The sequence below is a fragment of the Mercurialis annua genome, linkage group LG1-X (genome assembly GCF_937616625.2).
Source record: "Mercurialis annua linkage group LG1-X, ddMerAnnu1.2, whole genome shotgun sequence".
NCBI lineage: Eukaryota > Viridiplantae > Streptophyta > Magnoliopsida > Malpighiales > Euphorbiaceae > Mercurialis > Mercurialis annua.
In genome coordinates, this window is record NC_065570.1 from 56,067,936 (window position 1) to 56,081,042 (window position 13,107).

Here is a 13,107-nt window from a genome sequence, read left to right on the forward strand (position 1 = left end):
GAATTGAAACCAGAAAAGTAAATGAAGAAGATAAGAAAGAAGATAATGAAGAAGATAAGAAAAAAATAAGAAAGTTCGTATAAAAGAAAATAATAAGCCCGTGTATAGTAATTTTACAATATGAAACATGTCTCCGTATAAAAGTAATAATATGATAAATGTTGGTTGTTTATGAAAAAAGCCCTATTTAATTTAATGTAAATTAAATTAATTTTTTTCGTTATTGTTAACCACAATTCGACTAAGCATAAAATTTAAATTTTTAAAATCAACTTACCAACTCTGCTCCATAGCTAAAATTTGTTGGCAAAAGATTACTTATCGTTACCAGGTAATTTATTTTCTTTTAACTGTCAGGGGCCCAGTGACCCCCTTGGACTCTACGTAGATCTGTCGGTGGTAGTTATACGTGGTGAATTAAATTCATATAAATATTTTCCTTTTTTTTAACATCTACTGCCAAATCAACAATTACTTTTACAATTGATAATATTTAGTGTCGACTATTTTTACAATTGTAACAAAAAAAAAATTATTTTTTAAATCCAAATCTTTATATATTTTATCAATTACAATCAAATTTTTAAAAATTATCAAATTTTTAAAAAGAGTTAATATAAATATTTGGTCGCAATAATAAAAAAATCAGAAGGTTTAAATTTAAAAGATAAAATTAAAAGTTTTGATCATAATTGTAATTGTTTTTTACAAATTGAACATGTAAAGATTAAAAAGTTTGGTCATAATTAATAAAATTATAAAGATTTGTATTTAAAAAATAGTTAAACCTTTTTCTAATTATAAGTCAAACTTTAAATTTCAACATTGTCGATTTTCAATTTTTATCAAATTAAATCATCAATAGATTTTTAAAACAATCTTGCTGAGGTGAACACCGTAAATTGACTTATCATGGCATGGTAGAATATAGAAGTCCATATATAAAACTAATTAAAAACGACACCGTTTTAAATTTTGAACATTTCTTATTTTAATTTTGTCTTCATCTTTGCTCTGCACCTGTTTCTAAGGTTGTTCAAATATGGTTTATATGAGCCATGAACTCTCGATGAGATAGTATATTTAGTGTAAAATTAATCATTTAAAGGTTTTTTTAAATTTTAGCTCACTAAAAAAATGAGTTTTTCGAAATTCATAATCCACATAATCCAAGTTGTCAAATTAAAAAAAAATGATTTAAAATTAGCTAATAATATTTAATATATAAAATATCTTACTTTATTTTTTAACTATCAAAATCTAGTATAATAAATCAAATCTCATGATTTCAAAATAAAAATAAAAATCAAATCTCATGGTTAGAAACTTGAAATTTAAACCGCTTGTTAACTCGATTATAAACCGCTTTAATTACTTGGTTAGTTTTGACTTTTGAGTGCGAGCATTCGGTCAATTAGGTTAAAATTGAACCAACAATTTTAAAATTATATTAATCAACCGAATGTTGAAAACAAACATAGCAAATAAGAAATTATAGCCGAAATCGCACCGATTGAAGAAAAATATATTCAAAACTGAAAAAAATCAAATAGGTGGATTTAATTAAAACCAATAAAATACAAGACAAATTTTAGAAGTATATTTTTTAACACAACCAAAATTTTCAGTTTATTCGGTCAGTTTGGTTAATTTGAATATACAAATTTAAAACCGAACCGATAATCAGAAACTGTTTTTTAACAAAACCAACCACGATCAAACCAAAACCAACCACGATCGAACCCAAACTTATAATCTAACCGACCCGACTGAAAGCTATAGGTTCGGTCGGTTAATTTGATGTGTGGGTATTTGGCTCACCCCTAATGCTGCATATATATAAGCCGCACTGTAAGCAAAACGATTTATTAGTACTAGAACCGATTAATTAACGGAACAAATCTATCCTATTGGCACTAAAACCAGAAAAGTAAACGCTAGTCACCGGCAGGTTAGCAATGGAGAACCGATCAGTTTCCGGCTCATACTCTCACCAGAGCAGGTACGGTTATCATCATCCTACCCCTCCCGCTAACCATAACCCTAACCTTAAATCTAGCCCTAATTATTATCAATTCCGGCCACCGCAACCTCCACCACCATCGTCGCAACCACCATACCATCACCACCAACACATACAACAACAACAGCAGTCATTCAATTCCCAAAATCCTCACTTCTTTAATTTTCCCCAATCGCCCTCTCAATTACCACCACCAGCAGCACCGTCGCCCCAATTTATCGGAGGTAACCGTTCTGATTACAGAGACCACCACCACCACCAGTCATCTCGGGTCTTAAATAACCAGCAGCAAAGGACATACCATCATCATCATGATCCAGGTTCTTATCCTATTAATAATGTCAGACATGAATTAGTTCTAGAATCTCGTAATTCTGATTCTAGGTTTATTGATGAACAAAAACAACAACAGCAGCACAGGGCTGATCTTTTATTTGGTTCAAATTCTAGGGGTTTTTCGTTTGGTATTCCTAACAATCAAATTGACGACTACGATGTTGTTAGTAAGAAACAGAGATGGCTACATCATCATGCTAATAGTAGTGGTAGAGAAGCTATTGGAGATGTTCATAATCCAATGTTTATTGATAGGAGGAGTAATGAAATTGCTGCTGGTGATTCCGATGGAAATCGAATTCCTAAGCAGCATTATGTGAATTCGGAGCTTCCAAGGCATAGCACTGCTAGTGCTAAAAGTAGTAGCAGTAGAGAGGGTAGTTATGAGTACAGTAACTCTGTTAATAGGACTCCTACTCCTAGGAAGCAGCCGTTGTTACAAAAAAAGAGTGCTCTTCTCAGGATTCAAAAGCCTATTATCAATAAGTTTAGGATTACTCGGGACGATGATCATCGAGGGCATCATTATGATTCTAAATGTTTTAGAGGGAATAAGGATAAGGATCTTGTTAATTTCATCCACCCGGATAATAGAGGAAGTACCGGAGAGCCATCCAAAGAGGGTATTGAGCTTGATGTGTCTTTTAAGTCCAATTCACTTGTTGCCAAGGCAATTGTTATGCCTACTGCTGATGTTGCTGATCCGAATTTGGCTCCAATGAGTGGAAAATTACAGAAATTTTTGTTACCTAACAAGGATAGTTCAAGTTCATCGCCATCTAAACCCTATGAAGGTGCTAAAAAAAAGTTGAAGAGTGTTGTATCAGTTGCAATAGATACTTTTAGTTCTGATTTTAACCTAAAACCATCCAAACACGAAACTAAAATTTCTGACTCCAGTGGGACTAAAGTCTCACTTGGATGGAGTAACAGGGAAAGTACTACGAAGGGTCCAGAGACCGATTTGGGTGGTGCTAATGTTTCTAGTAAAACATCTTCTTCAATGAAGGCTATGAAGAAGAAAAAATTTGTAAAGAGACCATTGAAGAAAGCTGTAAATCCTAATTTGAGGTCTTCAGTTTCTCAGCCAACTAACATATCTGATGTGCCTGTTATAGGAGGTCATTCTGCATATTCTGAGCATGGAAAAGATGCTGCTATGACTTTGGATAACGATGTTGATCCACGACAATGCTCTAATGAAACAATTATGATGCCTGATGATAACAAAGTGGAGGCATTTGAGGAGGGCACAACATCTGAGAATGGCACATGTACTGCTCGTAGGAGATTATGCATGCCTAAGAACAGAAGAAAGAGGAGCCGTTCAACATCCCCCCTCAATGATAACAATATGGTAAATGATGGTCCCACCAATTGCTCGCATGATATCTCACAAGCTGAAAAATATTGTACTGATTTGCAAAGTGAAATTACCAGTTCTGACATTGGCAGTGCTCAAGCTGCAGGTAAGCAGCTTTGTCATAGAGGAGACACTTTATTGCTCGAGGATAATGCAGCAAATGCTAATTCCACCGATTACTTACATGCCACCTCAATTGCTAGCAAGGATTGTACTAAATCGCCAAATGAAACTGGTCGTGCTAGTTCAAGTAACATGGCCTTAGAAATTAAATATGACAATGGTTTGAGTAAGTCAACAGAGGGAACTGCTGTTTCTGACAATGCAGTAGTGGAGGGTGGCTGCAAGCAAACCTGTACTGACAAGGATAATTCATCTCTTGAGAGTGGTATTGCTGATCAGCTTGTAAATGCTAATTTTTCTGAAAGAAGTGGCAAATTATGGCAACTCACTTCAGGGGAAATGACAAATCAGAATGCTGACACACATGCAAGTTGCTCTGTTGAAGGGGTGCGGACCTTTTTGGGTTCTGATAATGGCCATCTTGTTTCAAGTGTAATCAGTTTATGCAGCCGTGGGTCTAGTAGTAAGCAGCCATTTGCAGATGGGGCTGGTACATCATTTGAGAATGTTCCAAGAGGGCGACTACTAAATGGTTTTGCTTCTATGGGTGGCAGTGAGGAGGATGACACATCTAACAATAAGATTGGTGAAATACCTCAGCTAGATTTGTGTAAATCAGAGATAAATGATGCGTATGTAGAGCCTGTAAATAGTGTTCGCAGTGCTTGTTGGGTGGATACAACCTTAAGGCTGTCTTTCAAGGATCCTACTCTATTAGATTTTACAGTTTCTGGAAATGGTTGTGGGGATGTTGGCGTGCGACCTTTTGTAGATGGTTCAGTGGATTTTTTAGAGGCTGGTGTTTCAAGTAGTAGCAGTATTAATGTTTGCCCAGACACAAGTTTGTTATTGGAACAGAAGAAGAGAAAAGTATCTAGTTGTCAAGTGGGAGTTTTATCTTTAACAGCATCTTCTATGATTGAGGAACCTCTGATTGCAGATATCCCAGTATTAAGTGTAGATTTATCCTCCAGTTCTGATGGTGGTCAGACACAACTACAATCTGCAGCTATGGTGTCTGCCATGGATCCATTGCGTAGTTCTGATCTCGCACCTTTGCAGAAGGAGACCATTGCATCACTGCATTGTTCTGGAGGAGGTAATCATAGCACTACGGCTCCACTTAGAGATGTCGCTGAAGATGATGGTTTGAGGTGTGTGTTTTCTTGTTCAACAGAGGAATTGGCTGTCCCAAAAGTGACATTCCGCTGTCCAACAGGATTTGAAAGTGACCAGTCTGCAGATGAATATCCAGTTATTCTTGGTATTAGACATCAGAAAAACTCTATTTATGCAGAAAGTGGTGAGGTAGAAAAAAGGGCTGTAGATGCTGCAGAAGAACAACATAATACTAACAGTGGGACCCCTGAGTGCATATATCCTTCCGAACTTCACACTCTAAACTCTGATGGAAGATTGCCTGGTGTGGGTATGGAGGATGAAAACTCTCATCATGTGAAAACTGGTGTACCTTGTGTGGCAAAGAGTTTGACTTCACCAAGAGATAGTAATGGAGTTTCAGGAACTGACACCAGTAGTGAAGTTATGGAACTAGCACTTGATGCATTATCCAACATGGATTGTCATCTCTCCATCACATTAGAAAGCCAACATTCCATTGAAGATGCTCGTGGGGATGATGGAATTATACTTAGGAATCCTGTAATTCAAAGTGGTTCTAGCGTAACTTCTGTTACTTCAGGTTCGGTCCTGAATACAAAATTTAATTTAAACTTCGATCATGCAGTAGAAAATGCTCACTCATTCAGTAGGAAGACTGGAACCTTGCCATCGAAAGATACCAAAAGCAGTACTTGGAATTTAAATGCCAATAGTAAAGAAAAGTTTGGGATGAAGAACCAACAAAGTCATGTGGTTTCTAATATATGCCCAGGTCGCTCATCTTTTGTTTATACTGCTTCGAAGAATGCAGCCTCTTCAAATTATATCTCAAAACCACGTACATGGCATCGAACTGATAGTCCGTTTCCTTCAGCTCCTCCAGGAGACAAGGTTTTGTCAAGCATTGTTCCTAAACAAAGTCAAAAGGTTGCTAAGTTCCAGAGTACCTCTTATATCCGCAAGGGTAACAGCCTTGTGAGAAAGCCAGCTTCAGTGGCTGCCCAATCTCAGGGTTTTGAGGGTTTGAGCTCTTCTGCGAATCAGCTAATCTCTTCAACTGCAGAAGAAGTGAAGAAGAATGCTGCATGTGACACTAGAATCAGTTTGTTTGAGGTACCAGGCTTTGTGAGATCAGGATTAAGTGCTTCTTTTGAGAGGCCTACGACACCGCCATTGCCTAACATCTCTAAGACTCGAAATCACTCTACTAATGCTTTGCGAGATTGTTTATCTTTGCCAGCAGAGCCTCTTAGTAAGTATGCTACTGAAACTGCCTCAGATCCTGTGACTTCCGCTGAAAGTGATGATATGTTATTTACTTCTGAAGCTGCCATAGAAATTTCAGAGAATCCCGTGATTCAAACTGCTCAAATTAACAATGTCAATTGCTACACTCGGAAAATTGATAAAAGTGTGGTGTCTTCTAATGCCAACAGTATAACATATGTTAAGCGAAAATTAAATCAGTTGGTTGCAACTTCAAATCTTTGTTCATTGACTGCGAAAAATACGCCACCCCTATTAACTGATGGCTATTATAAAAGGAGGAAAAATCAGCTAATTAGGAGTTCACAGGAATTTTATGTCAATTCAACAGCCAGCATGCCCGATGAACGTGCAACTACTGAGGGGCAAACTCATCACAGCATCACTTTAAGCAGCAGTTTGTCTAAGAGACTGCCATGCAAAGGTGTGTTTTTGGTCAAATTGATATTATTTTATTACTTTAAGATGAAATTTAACTATGCAACTCATTTTGGTTAGGTGATATTTGAACTACAAACTTTGTGATAAGTGAACATCTCTAGTTGGATTTCATATGGTTGTGCTTACGTATTTAAATTAGTTTGAAGTTTCTTATTTATACTTGCCTAGGTGTATTATGCAGTTATGAACATTATAATCTAGTTTTTTTTATTATGCACAGTTTAATTTAAATAATTATATTGGCCATAGCAGATGTGATTATCAGATTAGTTAATTCAGTATAGGTTTTAAGTTTAAATGACTCATTATAATGTTTTTTTCCTAGTTTAGCTGGTGTTTTTTTTCTGCTACAAGGTAAATGTTCCTTATGGCTACTAGAAACCTCCAGTCTAGTAAAGCCAATCACTCCCATTCAGTGAATCTCAAAATCTTGTTGGAATAAGAGTTTGATTGCTTTGGCATCCAGTTGTAGTTGTAAACAGAACTTAAGGGGGTCGTTTTTTGCAGTTGCGACAAAGACTCGTAAAGCTTCAAAGTCCTCTTTAGTCTGGACACTCCATAGTGCTCAGTCAGTGAAGGATGACAGTGATTCATTACATCATCTGAAGGTCTTGCCTGAACGGTTTCCATGGAAAAGAGCAACATATTGGAGAAGCTTCATGCCAAGCTCAGCTGCCAATTCTGTTTATGAATCCTCGTCTACAATTAGGTATAAATTGTTCTAGTTCTCTTTATGTTTCTGTAGCTGCCTTCACCTTTTGCTTTTTGTGAATTTTCTTTCCATATGTTAACACGTCATTATCCTATGTTAGTAGGAAATTGCTGCTGTTAAGAAAGAGGGATACTGAATACACAAGGTCAAAACATGGATTTTCTCTTCGAAAATCCAAGGTATTGAGTGTTGGTGGTTCGAGTCTAAAATGGTCGAAATCCATCGAGAGACAGTCAAAGAAAGCTAATGAGGTTGGTTAGGCTTGAGTATAAAGAGGACTCCGCCAAAGTTTGGCAACTTCTAAAATATGCTGATCATCAGTAACAATATAAAAGAGCACTGTGGTGTTAATGATTTCCATTTGGCTTATATACAGGAAGCTACCCTGGCTGTGGTTGAAGCAGAAAGGAAGAAAAGAGAAAAGAATTGTGCTTCTCATGTTGGTTCTTTGACAAAGAGAAAACACAGCTCTTCTCGTAAGTTAAGTTTGTTATATATGGCTGTGCTTTGGTAGGCAATCCTGGCGGTGCAGTCATTTTTTATGTAGTTCTATGCATGTTGCGTTACATGCTTTGATCATTATAATGTAACACATTGCTGTCTTACTTGCTACTCTTTGGTAGGTGAACGGATATTTCGTATTGGCTCTGTTCGCTATAAAATGGATTCCTCAAGACGGACCCTTCAAAGAATATCAGGTGCTCTAGTCTTGAATATTTTGTGCTTTGGTGTTCTTTATCCAGTGTATGATAAAATTTTCCAACCTTCTGCCCAATAGCAACAATGGAGTATTTAAGATCATTTGGCTTTTGGATGCTACCAGCATGACTTGCAGTATGCTATTTATGTTTTTTTTTTAATGTTTTATCTCAATGAATAGGTCATTTTTATTAATGAACTTAATTTTTCTAAGTTAGAAAATTGTAGCGCGAGATGGTAAGAGGTATTGAATGCAAAAGGAGACACACCTTAGTGATTCTTTTCATTTATGTCTTGGTTTGTTTTTCCTTGCATCTCTGTTTCCTCATTCCCTATAAATTAGGGTTTAGATTGCAGAATGTGGGATTTTCCTCCCAAGTTACATGTAAATTGGAAAATATTGGTGTCTTTAAATGCTGGAATGAGAAGATAAAATGCAACAGTTTGTTAGGTCAAATGACGAATTAGTTTCTTTGATTGGATTACCAATTGGCTGTTTTGTAAATGCATTAGTTCAGATTCTTTTATTGGATTACCAATTGGCTGCCTTGTAAATGCATTAGTTCAGTTGTTTGAACATTAACATAACCATTCCTTCTCTTCTAAATCAAATAAAAGAAATCAAATGATCCATAGTTAACGAGGTTCAACAAAAAATGAAGATTGCTGCAGCTACATTTTGCTCCCATCCACATTCTCGTGGACATGGGTTAGTGAAAGCCCCATTTGGTGATTTTAGGTTTTTGGTCAGTGCTCCCTTTTTTGCTTTGCCAGTTTGCTGATCATTGAATTACATTTTTTATGTATGTAAGAACTTAACAAACTGAATGAATGATTCTGCTTATGAATTTTTTATAAGATAGGTTACACTCTTGATTATATGCAAATGATATTTATCTGTCACTTGATTGGTCTAATAATGGACGGGAATATTCTGTGTAGATGATGAGTCGTCAGGCTCTGCAGCTCTTCAAACTGTGAAGGATGCTAAGAGAATTTATGTCCCCAGGAGATTAATGATTGGGAAACATGAGTATGTCACTAGTCCATATTTCTTTTCTGCCTAAATCTGCCAGTTGATGTAGTTTTATGCAAGCAAATCTTGAAAACTGGAGTTCAAGCAAGTCATTTGAACTACTAAGTAGAGTGGTTATGAATTAATGAATTCTATTTTTGACAGCTATGTTCGTATTGGTAATGGCAACAAACTTGTTAGAGATCCCAAGAAACGAACTCGCATTTTGGCCAGTGAGAAGGTTCGGTGGAGTTTGCATACTGCTCGATCACGACTGGCTAAAAAACAGAAATATTGTCAGTTTTTCACAAGATTCGGGAAGTGCAACAAAGATGATGGAAAATGTCCTTTCATACACGACTCTTCCAAAATTGCAGTCTGCACAAAGTTTTTAAATGGTTTATGTTTTAATCCAGAATGCAAATTGACTCACAAGGTTTTCGTAAAAGCCTGTGGCTGAAAGATTTGTTGCTTTCTTAAATAAGATTCTGAGATACTGGTAATCGTTGAATTAAATTCCTTGACTATGTTTCTTTTGCAGGTCATTCCGGAAAGGATGCCAGATTGTTCATATTATTTGCAAGGTGCTTTTTCTATTTCCTTTTTATTTTAGTATACGAGACTGAAAAATTATGACAAGTTTTTTGGCAGGTCTCTGTACCAATAAGAATTGCCCATACAGGCACGTGCATGTGAATCCAAATGCATCTACCTGTGAAGGATTTTTGAGGGGATATTGCACTGATGGCGATGAGGTACATTTTTGTTTAAAAAGCAAATTAGTTGTTTTGGTGTGAACAAATTATTTTAATCAAATGAGAATTATTCCAAAAAAAAAATCTGTTAATTTTTTTTTTGGGAGGGGTTCTATAGGGGCAGGAGATGGTTTTAAAAATAGTTACATATCAGTCGATTTGACCTGCATGTATTGGAATGAATGATTAGGAGATGGAGAAAACATTATCTCAAAAGAATGGTTGCATACCACCGCAAGATTTGGAAGTTTTCATCTATTATTTAAACTGACAGGGTCATAAAAGCCTTTTCTCTACCACTTATGAAGTGATGAGCAATTTTTTTTTATATTCTTTTCCTTGTCTTCTTGCACAGTCCAGTTCTTTCTCTCTGTTCTCTTTTGTTAAAGTGGGAAATCCCACATTGGTTGTGTGTGTGAGTGGACATGTGTTTATATATTGGTTGGACACCTCCACTTAACACCAATTGGTTTTAAGATGGAATCTAACATGGTATCAGAGCCTTGTCCATTCACACAATTTGAGTTTGGCCCGGCCCACGTGAGATTTACGTGAGGGGGGACTTTGTTGCTCGGCCCGTACACGCTACGCGTGAGGGGGAGTGTTAAAGTGGGAAATCCCACATTGGTTGTGTGTGTGAGTGGACATGTGTTTATATATTGGTTGGACACCTCCACTTAACACCAATTGGTTTTAAGATGGAATCTAACATCTTTTATTTCCCAATTTCAAGTTTGTTTTTTGGCACATTTTTAATTTTGAAATGTTTTTGCTTACCTTAATTTGTGGCCATATTCCAACCTTTTTTAGGACTCCTTACTCAATGAAGTCTAAATAGTCTAAAGATATACAGTTGGAGTTTGAACATCATCATATATTTTCTATTTCTTCATGTGCTACTAATTGCTGTAATCTATAATTGAGATACAAGTTTTAGATATAAAATAATTATATAATGCAAGTTTAAATTGAATCTTATAAATGGTTAGAGATACTGAATAACTTTATTTGAGATAGAAAGAATCAATAATCAATAGTAAGTTAATTAAATCGGGTACTTTCTACTTTCAAGTATGTGGTTCACAGTGTTGCAATCTAAGACAATTTTCTTTAGACTGGTTTAAAGGCTGCATTTCCAACCTTTTGGGTATGGAAACAGTTTGTGATAGGGATATATGAAATCTTAGGTGGTGGCCAGTGTATGAGTCATGTTAACTATGATCAGATGTCGTCTTATTTAGTTTGATACTGACAACCGCTTTTGGGATGGAAACAGTTTGTGATAGGGATATATGAAATCTTAGGTGGTGGCCAGTGTATGAGTCATGTTAACTATGGACAAGAAAACGACAAGGACAATAATAATTCAGCCCTTATTTTGCTGAAAGACAGCCAACATTTCTTTCACAATCCTTTTTTAATGGTGATGAGCTTTACCACCAATGCTGAAACTCTCGAGGGAATGGAACTTGCCTCTGGATAATCAAGCCTATTTTTAAGCTAACTCTTCATTTTATTTATTTGAAACTCACAGGCTATTGTGCTTGCAACTTGATACTTTTTTAAAGTATAGACCTGTAGGCTGTTTTCCTGTTGCTTTTTATGATATTGCGATTAAAAGCTGAAATTTTGAGTTGTTGAAGTCTGCATTTTGAATTGTTTGAAATATTTATTACATTTGAACTTGTCCCTAATTCATAGGCTTCTGCAGTTGTGCTACCTAAACCATTTCTTAGGCTTTCATTTAGCTGTGAGTCAAATTGCTTGTGCATTAGAATCTTCTTTGAATGTTAGTTATGGTGTTCAGTGTTCTGGCTTATTTTTTTGTTGCTGTTGTTTAGCATATAAGAAGTTTTTGTTCCTCAATTCATGCTTGGTAATTCTTGTCTCCTACCCCATGTGCACACCACCTAACAAAAACTTTGGAGTATAAAATTCAATGGCTCTGCTATACAGTGTCGGAAGAAGCACACCTATGTCTGCCCTACTTATGAAGCAACGGGATCCTGTCCTCAAGGATCCAAATGCAAGCTTCATCACCCGAAAAATAGAAGCAAGGGAAAGAAAAGCAAGCAAGTACGAGAGAAGAAAAGTACCCTGGGTCGATACTTTGGTCCTGTGCAGTCAAAAATGTCTGAACCTGGAATGGCAGTGTTTAAAAAGCCCGCAATGGAAGATGATGGTAACTTTTTCCTTGAAAGAAATATTGCTGATTATATCAGCCTTAATGCTAGTGATGGAGGTGGAGAAAATAGTAATCCTGCAGACGAGCAAACATCCTCGAGTAATTGTTGTGATATGTTGGACTTTCAATTAGTTGATCTTGATGAGGTAATTAAGCCAGTTCGTATAATGAATACCTGACAACATAACCACAGCCTCTGCTTCGAGTGAAGCAATGAGAAGCACATTAGGAATTTGGTTAATGAAGCCCAAAGGTAAGGTTCAGCACGAATCACACAGAGCTTGCATGCATCATCAAGGGATCTGGTATCGGTTTCTTGTACATGAGGTAAATCGATTTGATCATATTTCTATGATGTCTGCAGTTGAAGGGCAAGACGAGTGGCATCTTGTCATTAGAATGGTTAGCTAGGTTAAAATAAAATGTTATTTGATGAGCTTAGCCCTCGTGTTCATTGTTCTAAATTTTGTCATAGGATAGTACAGTGTCTTTGATTTCTTTTGTTCTTTCCTTCAGCTAGTCTTTTATAGGAATACTTTTTGTTTTATCATCTTCTGCTGTAAGGATTCGAAATTGAGCTTATATGTTATAGTGATAGATTTTAGATTAATCCGGATCTTACTTTTGCTGCATATTTCAGGTTATTAAATATGTAATTTGTAAATTTATTTGCTCCTCATCAGGAGATAAATAAACCTTTGCAAGCTTTGTGTGATCAAGTGAATGAATGGTTAAATCTTCTTTAAAAGTCACTTGACCCATATTTACACTCCTTATACGATATGAAAGTTTTATATTGGGTCAGTGCCAACCTAATATAACAAACGGTTTCCAACGAATTTTTAATGGTCTTTAAATGTAATTTTCCAACATTTTTTTTAAAACTAGTTTCTAAAACGACTTCAAACGATTTGAAACAATTTCGAGATGAAATGATCCAATTTAAATTGCTATATAAACATTTTAATTCTTTTAGCCACTTCTAGAGATTTTGTGTTTGAGACTTTCGTGTTAAATTACAATGTCCCGTCCACTAATGAAGTGATTGGAAGTTGATAATTAAGAGC

At 36.0% G+C, this 13,107-nt stretch overlaps 1 protein-coding gene across 3 annotated transcripts; it reads left to right on the forward strand.

Moving 5' to 3' along the window:
- The first annotated feature begins 1,858 nt into the window (after positions 1 to 1,858).
- Positions 1,859 to 12,650, forward strand: LOC126684440 (uncharacterized protein At1g21580). Of its 3 annotated transcripts, XM_050379484.2 has the most exons (11): positions 2,253 to 2,343; positions 2,474 to 6,657; positions 7,182 to 7,383; positions 7,487 to 7,637; positions 7,763 to 7,862; positions 8,010 to 8,084; positions 9,028 to 9,118; positions 9,266 to 9,536; positions 9,642 to 9,684; positions 9,752 to 9,855; positions 11,812 to 12,650. In XM_050379484.2, the coding sequence occupies exons 2-11, from the start codon at positions 2,601 to 2,603 to the stop codon at positions 12,217 to 12,219; spliced, it is 5,502 nt and encodes a 1,833-aa protein (XP_050235441.1). In that variant the 5' UTR covers positions 2,253 to 2,343; positions 2,474 to 2,600; the 3' UTR covers positions 12,220 to 12,650. The 3 variants fall into 3 exon arrangements, with proteins under 3 accessions (XP_050235439.1, XP_050235440.1, XP_050235441.1); XM_050379482.2 differs by having other exon boundaries at positions 1,859 to 6,657; XM_050379483.2 differs by having other exon boundaries at positions 1,859 to 6,657; positions 7,490 to 7,637.
- The last annotated feature ends 457 nt before the right edge of the window (positions 12,651 to 13,107 follow it).